Source organism: Natrix helvetica, assembly GCF_964273705.1.
Source record: "Natrix helvetica genome assembly, chromosome: Z".
Lineage (NCBI taxonomy): Eukaryota > Metazoa > Chordata > Lepidosauria > Squamata > Natricidae > Natrix > Natrix helvetica.
Genome location: NC_138554.1, coordinates 43,205,638 through 43,233,225, shown reverse-complemented (window position 1 = coordinate 43,233,225; position 27,588 = coordinate 43,205,638). Strand labels below are relative to the sequence as shown.

Sequence of the window (27,588 nt, the reverse complement as noted above, 5' to 3'; positions counted from 1 at the left end):
AATATGTATTTTCTTGTAAGCATACTTGGGCAATATGGACAATGCTGAAGTTCTTTGGGACTCTGGGACTGTTTAAACCATAAAGTCAAAGAAAATGATTCCGTACTATGACTCCATTCTAAATATCCTAGCACAGGTCCCCGATGTCTGGACTGCAGCCCATTCAGAACCAGACTACTCAAGAGGCAGGCAAGGACGCATGTGTGCAGCTCCACTCACACAAGCCAGCAGGTGCTTGCACTCACATGTGAAGCTCCATTTGTGTGAGCAGCAGGTACATGTGCTCCCCTCTCCCACTGCCTGCATCGGGCAACCAAGCCGGAAAGTTTGAGGGCCACTGTCCAAGAAGCAAAGTATTGCTGGTAAAAAGTCATGCACCATGAATTCCTTTCTAATGGGCAGATGTGACCCATCCGAATTCTAAAGAATTGAACAAGTTGTTCATAGGTCTCCTACATTGCAAATACTTGCTGCCATTTTTGCTTGCAATCTTAGGTCCCAGTTCACAGATTTCAACCACAGAGAAGGGCGAAGGCCAGATGTAATCAGCATTCAGGAATAGGTTTCCCAAGGAATCTTCCTACTCCTCTCTTCTGAAAATTGGTGGTGCAGGCAAAGGGAGAAAAAAATTACCTCTTGTATGCAAAATCAGGATTAAACGTATCAAAATTTTGGGTGGATTCTGTAGCATTTGCCATAATTTTCAGGGATATGCAACACACATATCCTTCAATATTTTCCAAAGCCAAAGGCAAAAAATGTTGTCAACCCTCAGGCCATTGTCCTACATATGGTGTCCCCCTCCACTGAATCCTTTTAAAGATTGAAAAATATCCCAGTGGGTTGGCCCACATAAAATAATTAGCTTTATGGACAATGGGCAGAGGCAGAGATAGGTTGTATTTTTATATTTCAACCTGTTCCTTTAGAAAGATTTCCCCTCCCCAACAAATCTTGTTAGTAATTTATAAGCCCTGATCCTGGAAACACTTGATGGTCGTTTGGTAATTTAATTATGCTAGACAATCAAAAGTGACACTCCCCTTTTAAAGTCTCTTGTTGGCCCACTAACTTCTACTGAATCACCTTGGGACAGTGGTGGCGGTCAGATTCAGCTGTTTACACTCTTAAAGATAACGAAAAAGATGTAGATGTAAAAGAGAAAATGATCTTTGTGGTGTTTTGAAGTTCTCTTTTCTAATTTTATTTTTCAGGACAACAAAAATCTTTATGGTTGCAAATATTTATTGAAAGTAGTGTACAGGTTCTGTGAGATTTGTTTTTGGGCTTAAGAATTTCTTTAAATAAACTATCGCACATTGGAGTGTGTACCATGTGAACATGTGTGTAAGTTTTTCATTCCTTGGGGACGCCATCATGATAGTAATTCTGTACATAAGAGTGTTGGCCATATCCTCACTGAAACAGAAGTGATCACAGCAACCCATCTTGCAGGGCGGTGGGGCTCAGCCCCACTAATGGAAGAGTTGCACCACATAGCATGCTATCTTGCCCAATGAATATTGCTCCTCTGAATTGTCTTGGACCACTATTGGTTGGGAATAAAATTCACCGATTCTACCTGATCTACTTCTGAACATGTGCTCATGTGTCTGCATATGCATGGGCCATATTGTCCTTCAGACAACAAAATATCTGAAAGCAGTTGTGGTTCAGGGGTGGCATTCAAATCACCACATACATGGTATTCTGCTGGGATGCTGTGGGCATTTTCAAGAGACATGATTTAAAAAATGAGCCTGTAGGTCTTTCAGAGGCCATAAGATGACTTCAGTTCTTGGTGACCTCACAGATTCAGGCAGTGTCTTCACAACAGAATTGAAGTGATCTCATATTTCTTCTATTTGAATCAGCAATAATTGTTGTACCATGAGGAATCCTTTTATATTATGTATAGCTCTCTTTCTCAGCAGTCTGGGGATGGGGGTAAGGATAAAATTTTTGGCGTGAACATGTGAGTCTATAAATATGGCTTACATGATCCCTAATTCCCCTCCACCTGATATGCTTGTTTATAGTAAATGAGGGAGAGGTCATAGAGCATAATGAACCCATAAACAAATCATACACTAGACTAAAATGTGGATGCTTACTCTGTGCTGCATGACATATAAATGGCCCTCAATGAATTAGGCCATTAGGGGGAGAGCCTAGATCAGAACTGTCACTCAATAGGCTGTGGTTCAAACATGGTGCCCTATCACCATCCCGTGTAGGCCAAAATCATAACTGATCATTAAATAGTCCATGAAATCAATGAAGGTGCTGGTCTTGGAATTAAAATGCTGGGATTAAATTTAATAATACTGGACAGGATGAGATAAGTGGGCAGGCTCTCCATCAAAAGTATTTTTTTTCTTTAGGTTCATGGGTTCTAGTGGTGGTTTTTGTAATGGGGTACACAGTGATTGGGTTTGCACATTACTACATTAGACTAAAATCAGTTGAGTGACTTAATATGTTTGAAGAATCCAGCCAGTCTTACCATGTTATGCGAACTAGGACACCATGTTAAGCCATATTGTAGTTAGTTGAGCAGAAGATAAGGCACTTTCCAGCACACCCAACCATTTGAATTTTCTAATCTTGGGGAATGTTAGTAAATGAAAAGAGTCTCATAGCAACAAAGAGACTGGGCCACTGATAAGCAAATGCTGGGTTTCACTATAATAACATTAGGGATTCATCAATTTCCTCATGCAAGCTATTTCCCCAGGCCCAGTACATTTCTTACTTCCTGCAACATGAAGATAAAAATATTAGATTATTTTCCTAGATTGAAGTACTGAGGAAAAATACAATTATTTCCTAATCTGTCAAAGTACATCTAAAGGATGTCAATTCTAATGCTCTGTGTAGGACTATTCCCGCAAAATCGATATCAGAGGACTTGCCTCCAAAATAGGATTTAGTTAGAAAGTAGAGACTAAATAATTTCAAGAGCTGCATCAACATCACATCTAGATATCACAGCTCTGCTCAGAAAAATTGGTACTGAGCCTAAAGGAATACTAACAATAGATTAAGCACTTTGATAATTTCTACTACCCTTCTAATAGTTGCTGAATTATTATCCATCTTTTGTAATTAAGTGACCAGAGATAAATAATTGGAATTGGAATCCAACAATTTCTGGAGAGAAGTTTCACTGCCCCTGTTGTTATAAACACTAGGATCGTGAAAAATATTTAAAAGACAGTCGTCTTTTACAAGGCTGCCTTGTAGAAACTGCTCCTAACTGTACTGTACATGTGCGGCTCAGTCAATTCACTGATTGTCCTAGTACACACCCACAAAACAAAGAAATTTCAAAGCAGCCATGAAAGTCTTGTAAAAGTCACAGCCACTTTAACAATCCTTAAAAAATATGTATTATGTTTCCAGTGTGTTCTGAATCACCTTCTTCAAATGATTTATATTGAGATAATCCACTACTTACAACTGATCACTTAATGAGTCTTTGAAGTTACGATGGACCTTCCAAAATCCCATTTTCTAAATTATGATGGTTGCATATATACAACCACACAATCCGTGATTTACGGAGACCTGGTTGGGCCATGAGGGGGGTGTTCCCCTTAGTGAACTATGCCCATCAGGCTTCCGGACGTTTTACCAGCCGAGAGCCCAGGGCAGGGGCGGGGAGGGGGGATGGCGATGGTTATTAAGGAAAGTCTCAGACCTCAGGAGGTCACTGTGCCTCAGATAGGCGGGTGTGAGTCCCTTTTTGTGAAATGGGGCCTTGGAGTTCAGGTGGGCCTTTTTGTTATGTACCTGTCTCCCTGCTACGTTTCATCAGCCCTGCCAGAGCTGCTGAATGTGTTAGCTGGATTGACGGTTGATTTCCCCAGGTTTATGATCCTGCGGGATTTCAATCTGCCTTCCATTGGCGAGACATCCGAGTCAGCTCGGGAGTTCATGGCTTCCATGACGGCTACGGACCTAACTCAGTTAATTCAAGACCCCACCCATAATACAGGACACACGCTCGACCTGATTTTTGTCTCTGGGCAGTGGATGAATGATCTAGATTTAAGGGATATTTCTATTCAACCCTTGTCATGGTCTGATCATTTCCTCATCAAGCTTGACTTCCATACTGCTACCCCTCACCGCAGGGAGGCGGAACTAACTAGATGGTTTGGCCCCAGGAGCCTGATGGACCATGAAAGGTTCCTGATGGAACTTGGGACGTTTCCTGAATCCCTTGCTCACAACTCAACCAAAGCCCTAGTGGAAGCCTGGGATAGGGCGGCCACTGGGGCCTTGGATCGTGTTGTGCCTTTGCAGCCTCTGACCCGGTGTCGATTCCGGGTGGCTCCCTGGTTTACCAAGGAGCTCCGGGAGATGAAACGCCAGAAAAAAGCCTAGAGAGTGGTTGGAGGGCCAGCCAGTCCGAATCTGATTGAACACTAGTAAGAATTCATATTAAACCCTACTTAGTGGCGATAAAAGCGGCAAAACGGCAATATTTTTCCGCTCTTATCCACAGATAACTGCCCAGCCACCCTGTTTAGGGTGACCCGTTCCTTACTTAACCAAGGAACTGGGAAGACCCCTTGCAGGGTAGGGCTGAAGAATTTGTTCAGTATCTGCAGGATAAAATTGCTCAGATCCAGACAGGCTTGGACTCTGACTGGGTAGATTTGGGTGAGTCGACGGGGATGAATCTTGTGGAGACAATCTGGGATGGGTTTGACCCTGTGACCCCCGAGGGCATGGACAGGATTATGGGGGGACTCAGTGCTGCCACTTGTGTGCTGGACCCATGTCCCTCTTGGTTAGTTTCGGCTTCCCGGGAGGTGACACGAGGCTGGCTCCAGGCGATTACCAACGCTTCATTGAGAGAGGCGTTCTTTCCCACCGCCTTGAAGGAGGCAGTGGTGAGGCCCCTCCTTAAGAAGCCTTCCCTGGACCCAGCGTCTTTAGCCAACTATTGTCCGGTCTCCAACCTTCGCTTTGTAGCGAAGGCTGTCGAGAGTGTGGTAGCACGTCAGCTTCCCCAGTACCTGGATGAAGCTGTCTACCTGGATCCGTTTCAGTCGGGTTTCAGGCCCGGGTACAGCACGGAGACGGCATTGGTAGTGTTGGTCGATGATCTCTGGCAGGCCTGGGACAGGGGCTGCTCCTCTGTCCTGGTCATATTAGACCTCTCGGCGGCTTTCAATACCATCGACCATGGTATCCTACTGCAACGACTCGGGGGGTTGGGAGTGGGGGGCACCGTTTTTCAGTGGTTCTCCTCCTACTTGTCGGATTGGTCGCAGTTCGTGTTGACTGGAGGGCAGGGATCAACCCCGAGGCGCATCACTTGTGGGGTGCCCCAGGGGTCAGTTCTCTCACCCCTCCTGTTCAACATATATATGAAACCGCTGGGCAAGATCATCCGTAGTTTTGGGATACGGTATCATCAATATGCTGATGATACCCAATTTTTCATCTCTACCCCAAACCACCCAAACGATGCCCTTGACGTGATGTCCCGATGCCTGGAGGCTGTGCTGATCTGGATGGGGTGGAACAGGCTCAAGCTCAATCCCTCCAAGACTGAGTGGCTGTGATTTCTGTCATCCCGATTTGTGCATCTTGTTCCATCTTTGATGATAGGGGGAGAAATTTTAGCGCCCTCAGAGAGGGCCCGCAATCTGGGAGTCCTCCTGGACATACGGCTTAGTTTAGAAGAACACCTGACGGCCGTGTCCAAGGGGGCCTTTTACCAGGTTCGCCTGGTACGTCAGTTGCGCCCCTTCCTGGATTGGGATGCTCTATGCACAGTCACCTTGCCACCAGTAGCCTCCCACTGTCCAGTGCGATCCCACAGAGTTGGCCTCCTCAGGGTGCCGTCAGCCAGTGTCGGCTAGTGACCCCCAGGGGGACAGCCTTCTCTGTGGGAGCGCCTTCCCTCTGGAATGAGCTGCTCTCGGATCTTCGCATAATCCCCGACCTCCGGTCCTTCCGACACGCCCTAAAAAGTTGGCTTTTCCAGCAAGCCGACATGGCCTGTTAATTTTATCTAATTTTTAAAATGTTAGTGTTATATTAATTTGGTTTGTTTCTTGGATTGTTTCTAATTTTCTTTTAAGTTTTGTAATATGTGTTTTTTAATGCTGTACGCTGCCCTGAGTCCTTTGGGAGAAGGGCGGCATATAAATCCAATAAAACAAAACAAAACAAACAATGATACGATTGCATTCTGGGCACATGGCAACCAGATCACCTTTATTGCCTGTTTGCAGTATCCTGCGGTCATGGAACCATGATATGTAATGTTCTTTGCCCATTTCTGGTATTTACTTCTGTTTTCTGGCCAAAATTGCCCATTGGGAAAAATGAATTCATTTAACGACCATCGTGCTTCTTTAACAATCATCATAAAAATGGCTATAACTTTGAATCCAGTCATATGTTGCCTCAATTTATGACCGTAATTCTGGGCTCAACTATGGTTTTAAGTCAAGTTCTTCTACCTGTAAAATGAAAGATTGCTAAGTACTTTTTGCTTTAAATTGATATTCACAAGAGACATGTATCAGAAAGACTTAGAAAATAAGCACCTCAGATTTTAAAAATGACTCCCCCACACTAGAACTTTCCAAACTCTTTTTAATTAGACATGCCATTGATTGTTCAAGCTACAGTACAAGGACATAGGCCAATTAATATGAACATAAAAGATGGAGTAGAAACTCAGGACCGGACCTGCCGGAAGAGGCAAATGAAAGCAGGTTGACCTGCACTTGGGAAAGACAAAACATTAAAGACACTCAAGCACACACAGAGGGACAGACTCACAGAGAGGACATCTACTCGACTGTGTATGGTTGAATTTTTTAAGTGCAGGTCACAGGGAAAACAACATTCTTCCCTGCATGCAGCAGTCATCACATTGTATCAAATAGCAAAATAAATGGATCCAAATTGTACCCTACAAGCTAAAAGAACTTCTTGGCCCCAATGTAATATGGGAATCACATGAAAATAAATTTTTCCAGGTCGTTTCTTATAAGCTTAGTGTAAGACTCAACACAATTTTACCCAAACACACCAATCCACAATATCTCAGAGCAAATTTGGAAGTTAAAGTACTTTCCAGGAATTCAGTGAATGATGCCATCCCCTTCAGAAACACATACATGTTATGCTGGACTAATAAAGCCAAGAGAGGTGTCCAAGTTGTACCAGGAGACACTGATCAGCACAGTGTTTGATATTGTACAACCCACAGTGCCTTCCTTCCTAATGATCTGTGATGAAATACTCAATTTAACATCAAAAAAGAAACATAAAGCTATGTAAACTTTTGGCTGTTCTGCCCTGCCTGCAATTTTCCAGTAATGCTGTACAACGATGGAGGTACATTTTTTTTAAATACTGAGAAAGCTCTGATAAATTTATATAAAGTATAAGATCACAGGAGACGGTCCTGGGACCACAGCCTGGCACAGGTCAAATATATTAGCATCATAAACATGGCTAATAATTTCCAGTCACCTGCTTTCCCCATGTATGGAGTGCTTTGGAATAGGAAATGGGGAATAAAACAAAGAATGCAAAAACTAAAGAAATAATTGTGAGAGCCTGGGTAAAGTGAGCTAGATCCTAATCTGAATAGTGGTTCCAGCCAATGAACTGTAGAACTGTCAAGTATCCAGCAGTCTCATATGTATGGCTGCTGGGCTATTATATGATGACTTCAAAACTAGGTGGGTACAGGCACAGATCTTTTCCTTCCTCCTTTGATCTGTCCATTAGAAGTAAAAGTCAGGTGCCCAGAATTCACACCATCCTATAGTCTTGCTATGTTTTACTTTATTTTGCTTCCACAGGAGAAAACCGAAACACACCAGTTTCTTCTCTAACCACTCTATATCAACCAGCCTATACTTGCTTTCAATTTTTATAATGTCCTATGTCTGTCATAAAAGGTCTTTCCACCCTTCTTCACTCAGTGCAATCACTGACAGACCCTGCCCTGAGCTACAAGAGCTATTAGAGGAATCCACACCCTTTCACTTGAGAGTATTAAAATGTCTCCTCCACAGGCCTCCATTTTAATTATTGCTTCAAATGCTAAAGAAACATAGTGGAGCAGAAGGGAAACCTATTTCGTGCTAAGGAGGAAGAAAGGAAGATAAACCACACAAAACAGTGGGATAAATAAGGAGTGTGGGGAAAGCCCAAAAGATGCTTTCTTACAGCATTCTGCCTAGAAAGATCCTGGTTTTGCCCAGACAGAAGTACCACATAAACAGCAAAAATCTGGCATTTGAGGATGGAGGAAACATCACTCCAACTGATGTCAAATTTCCACTAATGCCTTAAGAAGAGCTCTCTTCAGATGGTTGTTGCAAATCCAATTTGCCTCCAGAGGTGGAACTTCTAACCTAATTGGGCCATACTTCATCAAAGCTACACTGCTTGAGGCAGCATCCAACTCCTTTCAAAGGAATGTGGTGTACATTAAAAAAAAAGCATATGTGAAAACAGTCACCCCAGAAGATCACTGCTAGTAGCCCAAAGACCCAAATCTTCATGCCCCTAACTCCTTTGTGCAAACAATTGCTCCAATGCCTCCTACCCCAGAATAACATCCTCCAGCATACATTGCTGTTGGGTGTTGCTGTTACTTGAACAAAAGGCAAGCTTTGAATACAAAATCTCCTACTTATACGTTTTGGAGCAATCTAATTGACTAGCCTTTTCACCTGTTCTGCTCATCAAGTTCCAAGTGATATTAAAGTGCTTCCTATTGCCAACTTCACGTGTGACAATCCAAAAGTCCACCAATGTCTGCCTAACCAGCAGGCAGCAGTGCAAGCATGGCAGATGGACATGGGTTGTCTTTCTTAACAGTGCTGCTTTGGAAGTGAATAGCACAACATCTAAGAGACAGTGCCCCCTTCCTTCATAAGCTGCTGGTATTCCAGGGTTACATGCCTTGATCACTTTGTGCTTATCCAGCAAGAGACCCTTGCTGTCTATTGCCCCACTTTGGGAGATGGTGGGAAGGCACCGCCGCTCTTGCAAATGTTAGCTGCTACCACAAGACCGCACTGTCCATATTGCTGAATCCTGGCTCTGTCCTCAGCTTCCAGTAGGTATTGTTGCTTACCCAAGATTCCTTGCCATTGGCATCCACTTGCCTCCTGTCAGGAAAAAAAGGGGAGGAAACCCATCAGCAATTAGGCTTGGCAAAAGGAGAATCTTTAATACAGGAATGGGAAATTTTATAACACCAACTTATGTTTCTGCTGCAGAAACATAAGTTGCTCATCTCCAGACAACTCCAGAGTGAAGAATGCTGTGAATGACAATCCAGCCACTTCTAAAGGCCACCCAGTCTCCATTCGTATTTCTAAACTTTTTACATCCTCTCAGAACTAGAAAACTACAATGTTAACAAACTTCAACTCACCGTATATGTAGCTGATGTAAAAATAAAAAATAAAAACAAGATTACAACAGGAACTTCTGCTTAACCACAATTTACGGTTTTTAAGTACTGATCACATGTTTTAAAACCAATCTTTGCAGTTTTAAGGATTGGTTTATTTGCTTCTTTTTCACAATGAAAATTACAGTTTTCTGGATATTGAACTTTCTCCAGTGCAAGTACATACTGTGCAAGTACATAGTGAGTATGCAGAAGACAAACCAGTCTTGTGGATTTCTCGGAATAAAGGTAGCAGAGGTTTGCTTTACATATTTAATATTTGGGGCCTTCAGGCTTCAAATCATACTAAGGTATCGATATGCAAGGCATTGATTTCAGGCTGTCTTTGCTTTATTTAGATAGGATTTGATTCAGGGGTGGGTTCCTGCCAGTTCTAACCTCTTCTAGAGGTTCCACAAATCTACAGTGCCATTTAGAACCGGCTCCAGCTCCCTCCCCCCGCCCGTCCGCACATCATCAAAATGAAGAGCGAGAGGAGGAGTTCTGGGAGTTGAAGTCCACAAGTCTTAAAGCTGTCAAGTTTGAACACCCCTGGGTTTTTTTTACTAAAGGGTTAGGGGTGCGAGGGTCTTGTAACTTGACAGCTTTAAGACTTGCCTGCTTCAAATGCCTAAATTCCTGAGCCAACATGACTGGAGGAGGAATTCTGGGAGTTGAAGTCCACAAGTCTTAAAGCTGTCAAGTTTGAACACCTCTGGGTTTTTTTTCTAAAGGTTTAGGGGTGCAAAGGTCTTGTAACTTGATAGCTTTAAGACTTGCCTGCTTCAAATTGCCAGAATTCCTGAGCCAACATGACTGGAGGAGGAATTCTGGGAGTTGAAGTCCACAAGTCTTAAAGCTGTCAAGTTTGAACACCCCTGGGTTTTTTTTTCTAAAGGGTTAGGGGTGCGAGGGTCTTGTAACTTGACAGCTTTAAGACTTGCCTGCTTCAAATTGCCAGAATTCCTGAGCCAACATGACTGGAGGAGGAATTCTGGGAGTTGAAGTCCACAAATCTTAAAGCTGTCAAGTTTGAACACCCCTGGGTTTTTTTTCTAAAGAGTTAGGGGTGCCAGGGTCTTGTAACTTGACAGCTTTAAGACTTGCGTGCTTCAAATGCCAGAGTTTCTGAGCCAACATTTTGGTTGCTAAGCAAGAGCATTGTTAAATGAGTTTCACCACATTTTACAAGTTGGCCACACCCACCCAGTCACATGCCTGGCAAGCCACTCCCACTCAGTCACATGGCCAGCAAGCCACTCCCACAAAGCAGGCCACACCTACAGAAGAGGTTCTAAAAAATTTTGAAACCCACCACTGATTTGATTCTATCTCTAGTGCAATCTGTTGTGCTTATTGCCTTTATTTCTAGTCAATTATTCTAGCCACACTTCTCTCCCTTACAAATATAATGTTGTTTTTGCATGCATCTGATGAAATGATCTACATGTTTTCATGCAATTGTAAATGTTTTAGGTTTTTTTGGCATCATATACCCCTTATGTTTGCAGAGGAAGTTTGCAAACAAAACCTTTTAAAGCATTATGTTAGAACTATCCTTTCAGAGATGAAAAACATGTGGCTCACCCCTGTCTCTTTGGAGGGGGGAAGGGAAGGGGGGAGGAGTTTAAAGAGTGAAATAGATGTCCTAAGCTTGCAGATACCTACAGACACCACTCTATCTCCCCATTCACCCCATTTTGAATCCTTCCAGAAAATCAGTTTGGCCAAACCCTCTTTGAAATGCAATTTTTGATGTGACACATATAAAGTGGCCCTTGAGCCAATGGAATAAGGAACTGAACTTATTCCAGCACTAAAGCAACTACCCGTAGTCCTCAACTTACAACTGGACACTTAATGACCATCTGAAGTTCTGATGGTCCCACCTGAAGGTTACTTATAATCCAGAATCGAAGTTCCAATAGTTGCCACCCCCCTTCTGCTATCACATAACTGCACTTTAGGCAACTGGGCTGCGTTTATGGTCCTTGTCAACATCCCAGGGTCATGTGACTGTGCTTTCTGAGTGTTGCTAAAAAACCCTATATTTACTTTCAGCAAAACTGAATGTAAATATAGGAAGCCACTGGTTTGCTTAATGGCTGCAGATTCGCTTAATGACCATGGTGATTTCCTTTAACAACCACTGCAATAAAAGTTATAAAATCAGATTGGTCACATGACCGGCCCTTTTTACAACCATTACTAGTTCTGGTCTTGATGGACAGGCTCTATTATCGTCAAACTTTAAGTCCGGTTCGCATCATATTTAGTTTTTTGGAAGAAAAATAACAAAAGGTAGGTGCTACACATATGGCCAAGAAACCCAAAATAAAGCAAAGAAGGAAGCACCTGAAAAAGCGTGCATGGTGGAAAATATTGTTATCATCCATCACACGACGCCGATCTCGCTGCAGCTGCTCAATCCGTCGTTTTTGAGATTCTGCAGCCTGCACATTTCCCTCTTCCAGATACCTGGAGGAAGCCACCAAATTTAAAGACACTGCTTTTAATTCACACAATATACAGGAGGTCAGGATTATCACACACCTTTAAAGTCACTCAAGGGCAGTTTTAATGTTCATTCTTACTTTGTTTGTGTATCCATTTTATAACCGATATTGGCAATTCTGTAACTGCCAGAAGGTAAATTACTTGAATACCTTAGTTAGGATGATATTAATGCATATATGTGTGTGTGTGTGTGTGTTGTATTTGTGCTGCTAAATAAATAAAGGGAGATCTATTTCAAGCTATTTAGCTCTCATCAGCTAGCCATACCCTTACTGGGATTCGAACCTGGGCTGTATTACATATTAGGCAGATGTATTAGCCACTAAGCCAGGCTCTCCTCCTTATCAGCTGAGCCAGGGAAATAGGTATGTATTTGTGTTACAACCCCTGGTATGCCCAAATATGGGAGGGAACTCACTATTCCCCCTTTCTGTCTATCGGCTCACTGTAGGAGGCTATCCGGGCAGAAAACCATATTTTTAATGTTGCCTTTTTATATTTGTATTGTATTTGTGCTGATAAATAAATAAAGGGAGACTAGTATAGATCTATTTCAAGCTATTTAGCTTTCATATTTGGGTTGTAACACAAATACATGTATGTATGTATGTATGTATGTATGTATGTATGTATGTATGTATGTATATGTATGTTTTCGTAGATTTTCATGGGTGTAGGTATACTGGTCTTGTTGTATTCAGGTCTTTTCCTATGTAAGATTGAGATTGTCTTGGCAATGTTTCGGCAAGGTCTCACTCGCCATCCTCAGGCTGGTGTTTTTGGCTTAAAGCGTGGCCGGAGCTGCCATCTTTCTATAAATCTTGGTGGGGTGTGTGGAGTGCTGGATTTGTTTCAGTAAGTGGATTGATCATGATTGGTAGATTGGTGCTGGTTGGTGCTGGCTGTGGGTCCATTGTTGTTTTGTGTTGTAACGGCCTGGGTGGTGGGTGGGGCTCGTTTGTTTACCAGGGCTGGTTTCCAGATATCTGGTAGGCGTAGTAAGAAAAAAAAATTTCTCCCTTTTCCAGCACCTTAAAGCAACAGGACATGAAATTAATTTTGAAGGAACCAAGTTAATCTCCAAAACTGAACACTTCAACAAGAAAATAATTATGGAAGCTATCGAAATAGAGAAACACCCCCACAACATGAATAAATGTGACGATACCTCCTGGCTACTAGACATCTGGAAACCAGCCCTGGTAAACAAACAAGCCCCACCCACCACCCAGGCCGTTACAACACAAAACAACAACAGATCCACAGCTAGCACCAATCAGCACCAATCTACCAATCATGATACAGCCACACATCCAATCAATCCACTTACTGAAACAAAGCCAGCACTCCACACACCTCCACCAAGATTTATAGAAAGATGGCAGCTCCGACCACGCTTTAAGCCCAAAACTCAGCCTGAAGATGGTGAGTGAGACCTCACCGAAACATTGCCAAGACAATCTCAATCTTACACGGAAAAAGACCCGAATACAACAAGACCAGCATATATATATAAATTTCTTCCTGGCCTTTACCGTTGGTCAGGCCTCAACCTTGTGTCTGTAGATGGAAGGAGTCGTTTCAGCTCTGGAGTTAGTTCATTCAGCTCCAGCGCAAACTGAGTGAAGCCATAACTCTTCTCTTGGTCTCGAGGCATGAGATCTAGAAGAGAGAGGGGGAAAGGGGGGAGAGAATGAGAGTGAGAGGGGGAGGGGGGGAGGGAGATGCCTGTTAACAAACCTGTTATTAGCCACAATGTATTTATTTGATAATGTTTCTCATATGGTGTGTGAATTCAATAGGAATAAAAAGATTTTGCTGCAGATTTTTAAATAAATATTCAGTAGTTCAAACACCAACAATTATGAAAAGGGCGAAGTTACCTGCTTAAATTTGGTTTAATTCATTTCTTAATAAATATGTATTATTCCTCCTCTCTTGAAGGAACTAGAGATCAATTAACTAGAGAGTGGAATACTCTCATTTATTCTACAACAGAGCACCAGGCTCTTTGCTACCATCTGTTTATGGCACTTTTCAATGCAGGACATGGTTCTAACAACAATATTCCCTTTTTCTCCCCAATTTAAAGAAACCAAAGGTTTACTTTCTCCAACATGCTAGAAACCCAGAAGATCCTAAACTAAATGTTGTTTTATTTATACTATTTAGTGTGTCATTTTAATACAATACAATATAATACAATAGCAGAGTTGGAAGGGACCTTGGAGGTGTTCTAGTCCAACCCCCTGCCTAGGCAGGAAACCCTATATCATTTCAGACAAATGGCTATCCAACATCTTCTTAAAGACTTCCAGTGTTGGGGCATTCACAACTTCTGGAGGCAACTTCTGTTCCACTGATTAATTGTTCTAACTGTCAGGAAATTTCTCCTCTGTTCTAAGTTGCTTCTCTCCTTGATTAGTTTCCACCCATTGCTTCTTGTTCGACCCTCAGGTGCCTTGGAGAATAGTTTGACTCCCTCTTCTTTGTGGCAACCCCTAAGATATCTCAATAATGACTAACTGGGGCTCCACTTTTTGAAAAGTTTGGAAAATACCAAGCTAGGGGGAAGGAAATGACAGTGTTGTACAATGACACTGAAAAAATAACTACATGTCTTTTCTCTGCTTTCCCACTGCACTGTTTAAAAGCAATGATCTGAAAGCTGCAATCTGGGGAGGTCTCAGGTTCTAATTCTGTAATGCCAGAACTTCTGAAAACTAATAGTACTTGATTGCCCACCTTTGCTGTTTTATTCTGTCAAATTAACAACCAGACTTATGTTAACATGTTGATCCCTAGCAACTATCATACCAACTTCTAAAAAGTAATTTCAATTATTTTGAATTAATTACTTCCAATTATGTACCCGTGAAATCTATTCTCAATTTCTGGCACATGATATATTAGTTATCTTAATGGAAAACCATTTTCCTGGAAAAACTGGAAGTTGAAGATATGCTGTGCCCAGAGCAAGCTAGTTTAGTAGGGGCACATTAACACTTGACTATTTTTTTGTCTCAAACTACCAAGCAATTAGACATAATATCTCCTGGCAAAGGTTTATATCAGTCCTTATGGATTTAAAGACTGCCTTTGATACTTTCCCAAAGCGAATTTCATGGCCCAAATTTAGTACTGTTTCCACTGATACAGAGATTAAGAGATTTAATCTCTCTTCATCTAAGGTCTACTTTAGAGTGTGATGTCAAAAAGAATATAATTTGACTAATCCCATGCTCGTCATAGAAGGGTTTGCAGGACTACTTTCTTGCTCCAAATCTGTTTAATTTGTATTTAAATGATTTGCTGGAGATTTGTTCATCCAATTTTCAATTATCCCCCACGGATGACATTGACATCGCAATGACAGCTATATACAGCTGATGTCACCTTTATTTTATTACACTGATCACTGAGGGGGGTAGGAAAATACTCCACACAGGATATATTGTATGCTGTGTAAAAGGGGGAGAAAGGATGACAAACTCATAACATGAGAACATCAAATGATATAACATCTGTACTTATTGGAGACCTATGTATAAAGGTGGATAGTAAATACCATTTTTAAATGGACTTTATTTCTCTGATATGTTTCAAGCAGGCTCCCTCCAAGGTTGAATACGAATTAGTAACAAGGGGGAGGGGGTTGTCTCACTCTAAGCATATGCAAAGCAATACATTAGGGAAAAGAAAATCACAACATATCTTGACAGATGCCCATCCCTGTTTAGCATTTCCCAACAAAGGAATGCTACACACTTCCAAATAATTGAAAAGATAAGCACATACAAATACACAAATGTGTATACTAGGTTTTGAGGTTTCTTAAAAGATATATACTGAACATCTGATTATATTAAATGTAATTCATATTTAACTTTGTCATCTCCCCCCCCCATTTTGTTAATTTGGTTTATAAGACTACTAACACATTAAAGATCAGCTTCCCTGGATCTTATATTGTACAGATGGGCTGAAATTGCACATGTCTACCTATCAAATCTGGGGATTCTGGAAACTGTTGGTGAAACCGATCTGGAGCTTGCTAAGTTAGGTGAAACCTGGTCTATAAATAAACAAACAGTCCCATAAAAGCAGCTGATACTTCCCCACAGCTCAGCAATCCTTAGAAGAATTGATTTCTTACTGGACTTCCAGAGGCACTTTCCAACAGGAGGCACACCACGATACAACCCTTCATGCCACTTCCCAAAAAGTCGATGGATAACCTTGCCATTATGGCTGTGAATGGCACCCTGCACCTCATTAACCCCGGAGCCCCAGTAGCGTGCCTGCCAAAAAGAGAAGAAGTTAAGATAGGTAGGCTCCCTACCAGTTTTCTGTTCATCTGGTGGAAAGCCAAGGAAATGTCTGAGGAGATACAATGGAGATGGAAAGAAAGAGACAAACCTGAGGTTCAAAAGGAGAGAAATGAAATACAAAAAGGGAAAGGATCATTGATGACTCCCAAAAAGAACATGAGAGATTAGATGAGTATGGAATGAAAGCATCACCATATTGATTAAGAATATCAGTCAAGAAATCAAAGGAGAAGGAAATAAGTACCACAAGTAAGCACTTGGCCTTATTTTCAGGGAGGTCTTATTATTTTTGAGGTGCAGGAAGGGGCAGGTGTGGTCACCTCATGGCTGCTGTGTTGCAATATTTTTGGAGAGGCTTATTTTCAGGGGAGGGCTTATTTTAATGCATGTGCTCAAAAGCCCGATTGGGCTTATTATCAAGGGAGGTCTTATTTTCGGGGAAACAGGGTACCATAAACCAGGACAACAAAACACAGGAAGATATATCAAGGCAGAAGGGGTATTTAAAATTCTACTTCAGAGGGAACAGGCCATAGCTCAGTGGCAGTGCACCTGCTTTGTATCTAAGAGGAGTCCAGGTTTAAATCACAGCACTTTCAGATGGATCAATCTGAGGTTCCAGGGAACTACTACTAGTGAGGCTAAAGACAATATTCAGCCAGATGGAACAACAATCTACTATAGCTTGATATTCAATAGCCTCAGAGTTGACATTCCTGAATTTAAAAACAGGATGAAGAACTAGAAAGAGGAGTTAAGCAGAGACCAAAGAAAAACAGGATATGGCAGAAGTGAGGCAGATCAGATCCACATTAGAACTCACTTTGCAGAAAGCAAGCTTGCAGTGGTATCTGCTGTCTCTCGTGTTTCGAATCAACACCTCACCATAATGTTCAATCCAACGCTGGCCACTCAGGATATTGTGAATACAAGAAGTCACCTTGTTCCATTCATAGTGATCCCCAAACCTTTTGAAGAGAGAATAAAAATGATAAAAGGGTGTCAGAAGTGAGAGTATTGGGGGAGGGGGGTCATTAAAAGGGGTGGAACAAATAGGCTTTGTGACACACCTGGGAAGCTGGACATTCACTGTACCAACTGGAATTATCTCAAGCGATTTACCCCAGAACTTATTTTTCCACTTCATGTCTAAACAAAACAAAATTCAAGGAAAAAAAATGAAGTGTGAAGTCACAGTAACTATTACTTTAAGATTTGCATCAAATTAAATTGGGGTATTTAGATTATTGCACTTGGGACTACAACTGAGGTTTACCAAACATGCTGGGACTAACAATCCAAAAATTCCCAATCAATTGTGGTTCCAACAAATCAGTTTTATACAGCAGCGTGATCAACGTGACAGTATTCTGATGTTTTAGGTTACAACTCCCATCATATCTAATTAATCATGGAGATACCTCTAGGTGGATGTTATTTCCTATAAAATTAATCTTTTGGACTTTGTATAGCTCTAGTTCTAGGACAGAAGTACAAGTAACACTATTCTTTGTTTTGATCAAAAGAGCAGTCAATACTGTTTTCATTAGAACAAATTCCATCCGTTTTCCCTGTTTTCCAACCGTGAATAGCTTTTTGCCTCACCTTGCCAGAAAATGAAATTTTCAGACTCTGCATGGCAGGCAGAGATAGGGGGATGATGGCTCACCTGAAATTGGGGTGGGATAGACAAAAGAGGACAAAAAAGTTTAAATCATTGTGGGTATTTCAATCAACTTGATGATGTTCATAAATATATTTCACAATTATGGCTTTTATTTATAATTCTAAAATATTGAATAATTCTAAAATATTAAAATTCACAGAGCATCACAAATACTTTCACAAAATAGGTTGCTTGGAAGGAAGATTCTTGCTTATTCTCAAAACCACTTCCATATTGCCCATGAATAGACATGAAAAACTAATTTGTTAGAAAGCAAATTGTTCCCTACTTCCAATTTCATTTTTTCTTTCTTTCAAAGATTCTAGAAATAGTAACAGATGTCTCAAGGGACAGAGGTGTGCATTTGTTGACGTACTGGCATACATGCTTATGCTCTAATTCTAATCTGCATTCCAAGTTGGCAAAAAAAATGGACAAGTAGATTTCATGTACTTTTTATCACTGCAGCAGTCTTTTGAATAGAATTTAATTGCCATCATTCCCAGATAACATGAGGATTTGCAGATAATGGAAAGATTTGTTACAATTGTTTTCTTTTATTGCATTTATTCCCTATTTTTACATGAGGACTCAAGATAGCATACATATTCATTCATTCATTCATTCTGTAATATCTTCATCAAAGATGACCAGAAGATGCAGAAGCCGATAAAGGCAAGACTCTGAAATATTCAAAAAATATTATTCCATTTGAAAACTAAATCACCAAAAATAAAATATTAAGCATGGAATGTTAAATACCTTCTACATAATTAGAATTTTTTAAAAAAGGTGATCAGAGAAAAGTAGCAGTGTATTACCACTGAGATTAACCATTCAGGATCACTGTTAGGAAAGATGGCATGATCCAAATTATTATCTCTCATCAAAGGATTCCTCGTGATGACAAGTGATAAGACGACATGTGAATTTGGAAAAAGGCAGAAATCCAAGAGATTGAAGATGGAGCTGTGGATACACTGGTGCCATTCTGGGGGTTCAGACACTGATTCATTATGGGTCATTTTCAATTTACTGGCATCTGTTATCTGAGGCAGCAAGCAGGGTAGAAATGATTAATGGCTTGTCAATTTTTTTTCTGGCTCAGTTCAGGTTCTCGAAGACACTGGTAGGAGAAGAACTCAACAGATGCACAATGTTCTCCATTACCACTTTTCTCCCAGTAAGACACCACAACTTGCAAATTTGTGTCTCTTAGGCAAATGTTCCTCTTTGGAAGAGGGGCCTTTCTTTCTCCCGTGAATCAGCTGCCAAATCATTCCTCCTGATAATGCCAAGTTCCCTGCTATTCTGACTCAGAGATTGGAAATAAATTCCTTCAAGTTCACCCACACTCAACCATATTTCTCTCCCTATTAGTCTTGATTTCAAAAGCTGTAATTTTCCCCTCTTCCATTGTCATTCTATTCCTCATCCTACTCTACTCTAGAGAGGGAAGAAACCAATTATATTAGGTGGCATGGATTGGGGGGGGGGGGTAATCTCCATGTTCATTTGATACAATACTGTATTTCCCATATGCTTGGGCTGATATGTCTAATATCTAAAACTGGGACCATATAGATATTTATCTCTGACCAAAGATGGTATAAAATAGCAGATCTTCCACTTCATAAGAGCAGGAAGTTTCTTCTCATGCACTGAGAAATTTTCAAGTCTGGAATCTGTATTATATCCTCCCTCCTACCCCAAAATTATCCATGACTGCCACAATCTTACCCTGAGAATTCAGCACAGAGAAGAATGCAAAATTATCAGGTAATCATGCGTGAGATTTCAAGCATCTTTAATTTCAACGAATTATTTTACATTCACAGTAGGAGTCATAAGCACCATATTGCCAATATTTTGGTAACGTTCAGCCAAATCTGCTTTCCTGTAAATTTCTATCTGTTGGCTATAATACTTTCCCACAGATCATTGGAAAAAAACTCTGATCCACCTTTTACACCCAGCATAAAAGTCACTGGAAAACTTGTGATCCTCCCTGCGACAGCTGCTTACGCCCAATTACCTGTTCACTTAGGAAACGAAACCCCTTGTCGGGACGGACACACTCATAAGTTTCTCCCAACACAGGGTTGAATGGCTTGCTGCCAGCACGGTAGTAGGTAGAGGCATAGGCAGATACAGCAAAGGCAGCTATGCAGAGCTGTTAGAAAGAAGCAGAAAACATTAGGGATACCTGCAAGAAGTGGGAGGGGGGGGAGGGAGGGAGGGACCAGAATCAGCTAGGAATGTACTTGTAGGTAAGGGAGGACCCTAGGAAGTTTATTTTCTGTAGGTAACATCACAGAGGTTGATTTTCCAAACAGGCAGAACCTTCTTAAGACACATTCTTCTATCAACTGCTGAACATATACATACATACATACATACATACATACATACATACACATACATACATATAAAACTGCCCTTCCAAAGCCCAGATCTGCCCACCTATGTGACAAACATAGATGCAGCCCTTGGCCGCCCACAGATGGTCCATCCCTCCTGACGGACCATGGAGAAGCACATTACCAATCTTTCACAGGGGTCCAAACTGCTGTTGGCTGCATCCAGCAGGGCAGTGTACTCCAATTCTTCACAAAGGCGTTGCAGCATGTTGAGTGGCTCATTCAACTGCACCGGCATGGAGACCTTGGAGAGATCTTTGCCAATGTTGTTACGAAGAATGTTCCAGAGGCTGATGTCATTGGCATGGTTGTGGGAAGCTGGTAGGCAGTTCCTCCGGATTATCCCAGGTCCTGGCCCAGGAAGATACAAAGGAAGAGGCACTGGCACACCTAAGCTCATCTCGGAAGAGTTCCCAATACATTGCATAGGGCCCGAGCCTAGTATGGGGGGAAAAGTAAATTGTACATGCTGAATCCCTAGATATCACCTTGGGTACCCATTAGAGGCCCTCCTAACTGAAAGAAAAAGTTTCTTTAAATAAAAAAACAATATCTAAATAAACAAGCATTCCTCAGTACTAGACCCAAGTCTCCTGTGGTGGTACAAATTGCCTCAACTTCACAAGTATTCCGGTGAGCATTTTGATCATGTGAATGGCATCTCTGAATTAATTAATTTTCCTTTAGCTTTGATTTTTATTACATATGGTTTTTAAAGATGGATTGTTGTATTGTTAGCATTGTGGTGGGCTATTGTGCCTAAAGAAAGAAATAATGAAAGAAATAAGTAATATTCATTTTGCAAGCAAAGCATAAGTCTTGAAAAACATGTATTCATAGCAATGCTTGTTGATCCCCAAAAGAGTATTCTTGTGCATCCTAATGCATCCTCAATTCACTTTCTGGTAAATGATATTTCAAATCTGACATGACTACCATGACAAACATTTTTTTTAAATTAGTCTACCTACCTTGGCAGATAGGAACGTTACCCAAATTCCATATAGTATATGATGTTGGTCTAAAATATGTCTTTTATATTTATTCCATTTACAAACTGCTAATATACTATATATTCTTGATACAATGATAATAACTTGATTATCATACAATCATAAAGCATAAACTTCTTTTATTAACCTAATAGTTATTTTCCCACATCACACTACCCTAAAAGCAAATAAATCACCTAATAGATGCCCCCAACCACTAAAGTTTTAAAAGATTTAAAGTTTTAAATCTGACTTTAAAATTAGAGGCCAACATCCTGTTTTCTCAACCCAGAAACAATTATCAAAAATCTTGGACACAAAAGCATATTCTGCCAGTTTATATGATTCCAAATATCTAAAGCTCCTGAATTAAATCAAAGAATCATCATCCTGAACATATTCCCAACAGTGATATGACAGATATTTCATGGAAGCAAAGGAAGCAAAAGAGAAACCATTTTTGCTCCATTGTTTATCAGAGCACCTGGTATTCTGCCATGGAAGTACCATTACTAATTAACAATGGAGTACCTCAAGGTTTGTTTTGGGCCCAGTACTCTTCAATATCTTCATAAATGATCTAGATGATGGGATAAAAAGGGAACTCATCAAATTTGCAGACAACACCAAACTGGGGGGAATTGCCAACACTTTGGAAGACAGACTCAAGATTCAGAAGGATCTTGACAGACTTGGACACTGGGCCCTAATTAACAAAATGCAATTCAGTGGTGAGAAAAGTAAGATCCTATAGTTAGGTAGGAAAAACAAAAATATAGGACAGAATAGGCAGCCCTGGTTTAACATTGATAACTTTTGAGAGGATCTTAGTGTCCTAGTGGACCATTATTTAAGTATGAGCCACAAGTTTGCTGCAGCTGCCAAAAAAGCCAATGCAGTCCCAGGTTGCATCAACAGAGGGATAGCATCAAGATCAAAAGAAGTGATAGCATCATTCTATATTGCACTCATGAGGACCATAATTACAACCACTTCTGGGCACCACAAAGCAAAAAAATAATGCTGAGACTCTTGAAAAAATGCAGAGAACAGCCACAAACATGATAAGGGCCTTAAACCATATGATGTATAGTTAAGGGAATTAGGTACGTCTAGCCTAATAAAGACAAGGATTAGAGGTGACATGGTAGCTGTCTTCAGGAATTTGAAGGGCTGCCACAGGAAGGAGAGGGTCCACTTATTCTCCAAAGCACCTGAAGACAGGACAAGAAGCAATCAGTAGAAGCTTTTAAAATGCGATCCACTGTGAAATGAAGGAGAAATTTCCTGACAGTAAGAATAATTAATCAATGGAATAGCTTGGCTCCTGGAGTTGTGGGTGCTCCATTGTTGGAGGTCTTCAAGAAAAATTAGACAGCCATTTGTTCAGAATGCAACAAAGTTCCCTATCTGGGGAAGAAGGATTGGACTAGAAGATCTCCAAGGTCCCTTGCAACCCTATGATTCTATGAACTTCTGTTATAGTGGATAAAGACTAAAACTAGTAAACTATCAATTTTATTCCTGCCTAGGCTCACCTGGATGGATAGTCACTCTCGCTTAGAACTAGGAAGAAGACAATGGCAACTATTTCTGAAAACGCTGTCAAGAAAACTATAGATTCATTCAGGCAATCACACATCACTTGTTATGGAAGGAAGACCACACAGAAGATATACGACGATCCTTTCCAATCTAATGTACCTTCCAATATTTGTTTTTAACCAACCTGATCTTATTTTGGAATCACAATTTCAACACTTCATGAGGGAGTCAGGTTACAAAAAGATAATCTTTACTCAGCCTTCCATAATCTGACATATTGGAATGTCGACTCAAAACATTTCCAGCCAGCATGGCTAATCGACTGTTATTTCTGAAAGCTGAAATCCCATTATTATTGGAAAGCATGATAATTCCCCTTGTCCTATCTTTCAACCCCAGTTCCCTACGGAGGTTTCTCCCCCTATAGGCACACACCTGCCCATTCCTTGGATCAAGTACCTTTGTGATAACGGTCAGAACTTCCTGGCATATCCACCATCTCCTCTGAGATACTGTTGGTGACTTCACTGACACAGGATTCATCATCCGTGGCCTGGAGGAGCAACAGGAGGTTACACAGACCACAGCAAGTAGGGAGCTACCAGGGAAGAGCAAAAATGGGCAAGAAGAAAGAAAGGAAGGAACAAGGCTGCTATGTTGGGAAACTGAGGCAGGACCACAAGGTGAGAGGATACCGAAGGATGGATCTCCTAAGGATCCATTCTTTAATAAGTTTATGATGAGGAAAATATTGCCTAGGTGAGGCAAATACTACTCTGCCTATAGCCTCCAATCACAGTAGGAATCTTATAAACACAGGTTTTAAGCTCTAAAGAATGATACATAGACAGTAGGATATTTTCATTTCTCTATATAAAAAAGTGAAAGAGTAGGACAACTATTTTCTTTTATTCATAACCATAAAACGCTCAATGTAAAAGCTGAAGTAAGATTGCTTCTGGTTGATACAAATTTAAATAGAGCATATATCTAATTTTCCCCAGGCATTTGGGTCCGGCAATTAGATGTGCGCTGCAATTGATTTTTTTCTATGACTGGACTTTACTTATTTATTAATCAAGTTTATTTGGCTCCCCATCCCACAAAAAGTGACTCTGGGCAGCCTACAACAATACAGTAAAAACAGTAAGTAAATAAGACAACTATTAATTAACAATTGTATAATAATCATTAAAAAGAATTAAAAATTATAAATGCAAAGCTAAAACAGGAAATAATGGATGAAGATATACTAATAAGAGAAATACCTCATAAATTATTGTTTATCCTCAGAACTGAGACTATTTTGTCAATATTTATGTCTTTTAATCCTTGAAAATCATCTAGACTAACCTGTGAGAGAGACTATAGGAAAAGCCATACAAACAAATAAATAATAAACGGGCAGCTTATACCCGAAGAACTGTGAAGGGCAAGTCATTGTTTAAAGACAAGGAACTGTAAGGGAGAATATGGGCCTTAAAATTGCCAAAATATAAAATTTAGATGACAAATGGATGATAGACTCAGTTCTCCCTCTGCTCAATCCAAAATGGACATGTACAGTATTTCCATTTAAATTATGATAATTGGTATCAAATTTGGAGCTATAAACATATACTAAAACATTTGCAAATTACATTAACCTTACTCTTCTTATATTCTTTTATGGGAAGTGCTGGCTGTTTTGAGGACGTGGAGATTGAAGTGAAGGAAGAGAGCAATAATACGAACAACAAAAAAAGAATATTCAGAATCCCCAGCTCCATATTACAGGGCAATAATTAGCAATTTTAAGATGTGTGGACCAATTCCTAGAATTTCCCCAGCCAGCATGGCTAGCTAGAGAATCCCAAGAGTTGGTCCACACATCATAAAATAGCTACGATTGAGAAACACTACAGTAAAGGTTGGACATAGAGCTGCATGAGAGACAGGACAATACAGTCAAGTTGAGAGGCCTTTGCAACGGCAGAAAAGGCCCTTCTGTGTCTTTTGGAGAAACATGTCCCAGAGACATAGCAATAGGTCTCAATTTTATCCCAATAATCTAGATTTGTTTTCAAGTGGGAAAAGATGGTAACGGCAGGAAAGATCTAAGCTAAAAAAGCAAAAAGGTCTGGATTCTGCTAAGCTGACATTTTCCAATCAAAAAAGGGAACCGGGAGAGGCAGGCGCTGTAAACAACAGGTAGGGATTGGGGTGGTGCTAACTGATTAGAGAATGGAGTAGGAAGGTCAGCTGCTAGGGGAATGGGGGAGTGGCTTGGCTCTTGATTAATTGACAAAAGGAAGAAAGAGAAATGGAAAAAAATAGAGAGAAGTGATGATCACGTTACATCTAAAAAACAGAATACAATGATATGTTATAAGAAACATGAAATCATCCCTTTGGCCTTAGATTAAAGCTAACTTGACCAATTGATTATTTCTAACAAATAATAAAACAACTAGGTAAACTATAGCTGAGGTGTACTGCATATGCAATACACTGTACATGTTCAATTGCTAAATGTAATTGCACGTTTAGGTATGTCTAATAGCTATTTCTTAGCTGCCAGCAGATGGGGCAAATGATTCACTGAAAACCTGTCCATGCTATTGCCCTGAGCTGACCTTAAGCTCTTGCAGCTGGGTATATTATAACAAATTCAGCAAGAATTGTGCAAATAATTGCACCTCAATTTTCAACTTTCAGAAATAGAAGTGTGCTTAAGATGACAACTCCCTTGAGATGACAGCTCCCTTACATGGCCTCTGAAAACACAGCTATTCCTATCCAGCTGCAGGGTTCCTTCTACCAGGCAGATTTCCACCTGTTGCTGAGACTTCCCATGAAGATTGGGCATCATCTGTTCACTATGAATCACCTCAAGTTAATTAATATACTGAATTTCCATAGGTCTGTTCAGAGCAGTCCAAAACAGATGTGCCCCTCCCATCAAGGGAGAGAAGCATGCAAATTCTTAGCAAGATGTCTCCCAAAAAAAGAGTTCCTGAAATGCAAACTTTTCACAGCTATTGTCACTAACCTCATTCTCAGATGAACTGGCTGACAGAAATACCTCACAGGCATCAAAGAACTCAGTATGTGAATCCGAAAGAGAGACAATGCTGCAATTTGAGAGCTGTTGCTTCTGTCCTTTAACCAACAGAGCATCTGGCTGAAAGAGGGAATACAAAAAATTCTTCATTTTTTGTTTTGTTTTTATTACCGAATTTTCAATATTAATAATAAATAGGTCAGTCTAAATGTTACCTTCAAATAAGTAGCAAGTGTAAACTGAGATACAGTCTAAATCAGTCTTTGTCAACCTCTGCAATTTTAAGATGTTTGGACTTCCATATGTTGACACCAACTTCCACAATTCTCCAGCCAGCCTGGCTGGCTAGAGAATTATGGCAGTTGAAATCCACATATCTTAAAGTTGCTGATGTTGAATAACACTTATCTAATTCATCCTTCTTTGCTCTAGGACACGGGCGTCTAACTCAATCATGTCACGTGACGCATTGTGATGGTTTTTGCCTTTGAGGAGCCGGGGAGTCACCTTGGCCTGCAGCACCATGTTTGGTATATATTTCATTTTTCATTTATTTTTAAAATTGATACATTTTATCCTCCATTTCTGGGAAAACAAAGTAAAGCTGCAAGAACAATTAGGAGCCATTTGATTTGGTGGAATTCAACCGTTAGAAACTGTCCTATCAGGAAAGAAGAGGAGGAAGACAGGCAGTGGAACTGAATGGAACCCTAAACCCTTTCTCAAGCTTTTCTCTTCTTTTTCTTGGCATTCCAGAGATGGTAGCATCTCTGTCAAGTGGCCAAGGCTCAAAGGACCGAACATGGGGGAGGGAGGGAAGAGCTGCTGTCAAGATTATGATGAGGCAACTATAATGAAAGTGTTGCAGCATTTCTCAAAATTTAAAATAAGGTGTTAGAGACTCTTTCAAAGAAACATCTTCCTGCAAAACACTGTTTTTTTATGCTGCTGAATTTTTATCTATAAAGACTTCACATATGCCTTTTCTTGTTCTTTTGGGGGGTGGGGAAATGTGCTCTTCTCTTCTATAATTATTTTCACCAGCTTCTTTTTATGAAACTTCCCACTTTCTGAAAGATTTGTCACATAATTTAGGCCACGCCATAAGACAAGCTAATATTTCAAGAACTGTTAACAAAAAAATCCCATCTGCTCCTGCTTCCCTAATATTATACACATTTCTTACATAAATGTTTTTAATCTGATTACCAGATTGGGTATGTATATCATTCAGAGTCGGTTTTAAGACTGGAGTAACACAAAAGACTAATAAACAAAACAAAGAATTTATTCAGCCTTTTCATGCTGAAGTCAGGAACTTGACTTCCAATTTGTATCAATATTTACAGAGAATGATCATAGCATTAACAAAACCAAACTCCTTCCATATGATTGCATTTGACAAAATTAAGGCAGAAGATTTCATGGTTCCCTTCACTACTTTTCAGACAAGAAAATACCCAATTCCAACAGCAACAGGGAACATCTATTTATTTTTATTTTTAATTAAATTAAAATTATATAACCATTTATCTCATTGCTGCAACTTTAGGCAGCTACAATAATTGTCAGATGCCACAAGACAGGAGAGAAACTATTTGCCCTTGTGATAATTCTCTT

The 27,588-nt window shown here is 40.4% G+C and overlaps 1 protein-coding gene across 7 annotated transcripts in view; it reads right to left on the bottom strand.

The window, feature by feature from the left end:
- Window positions 1–6,342: 6,342 nt before the first annotated feature.
- Window positions 6,343–27,588, bottom strand: part of OSBPL7 (oxysterol binding protein like 7) — a 47,367-nt gene continuing 26,121 nt past the window's right edge. For 5 of the 7 annotated variants that reach the window (XM_081969721.1, XM_081969723.1, XM_081969722.1 and 2 more), the window contains 11 exons: window positions 25,957–26,088; window positions 23,385–23,478; window positions 20,513–20,826; window positions 20,004–20,141; window positions 17,908–17,971; window positions 17,373–17,451; window positions 17,126–17,270; window positions 16,128–16,272; window positions 13,507–13,633; window positions 11,810–11,932; window positions 6,343–9,167 (listed from right to left, as the gene is read on the bottom strand). In XM_081969721.1, coding sequence (XP_081825847.1) covers window positions 9,059–9,167; window positions 11,810–11,932; window positions 13,507–13,633; window positions 16,128–16,272; window positions 17,126–17,270; window positions 17,373–17,451; window positions 17,908–17,971; window positions 20,004–20,141; window positions 20,513–20,826; window positions 23,385–23,478; window positions 25,957–26,088 — 1,470 coding nt within the window. In that variant the 3' untranslated portion in view covers window positions 6,343–9,058. The remainder of the gene's footprint in view (window positions 9,168–11,809; window positions 11,933–13,506; window positions 13,634–16,127; window positions 16,273–17,125; window positions 17,271–17,372; window positions 17,452–17,907; window positions 17,972–20,003; window positions 20,142–20,512; window positions 20,827–23,384; window positions 23,479–25,956; window positions 26,089–27,588) is intronic. The other 2 variants (XM_081969727.1, XM_081969726.1) reach the window with 2 other exon arrangements.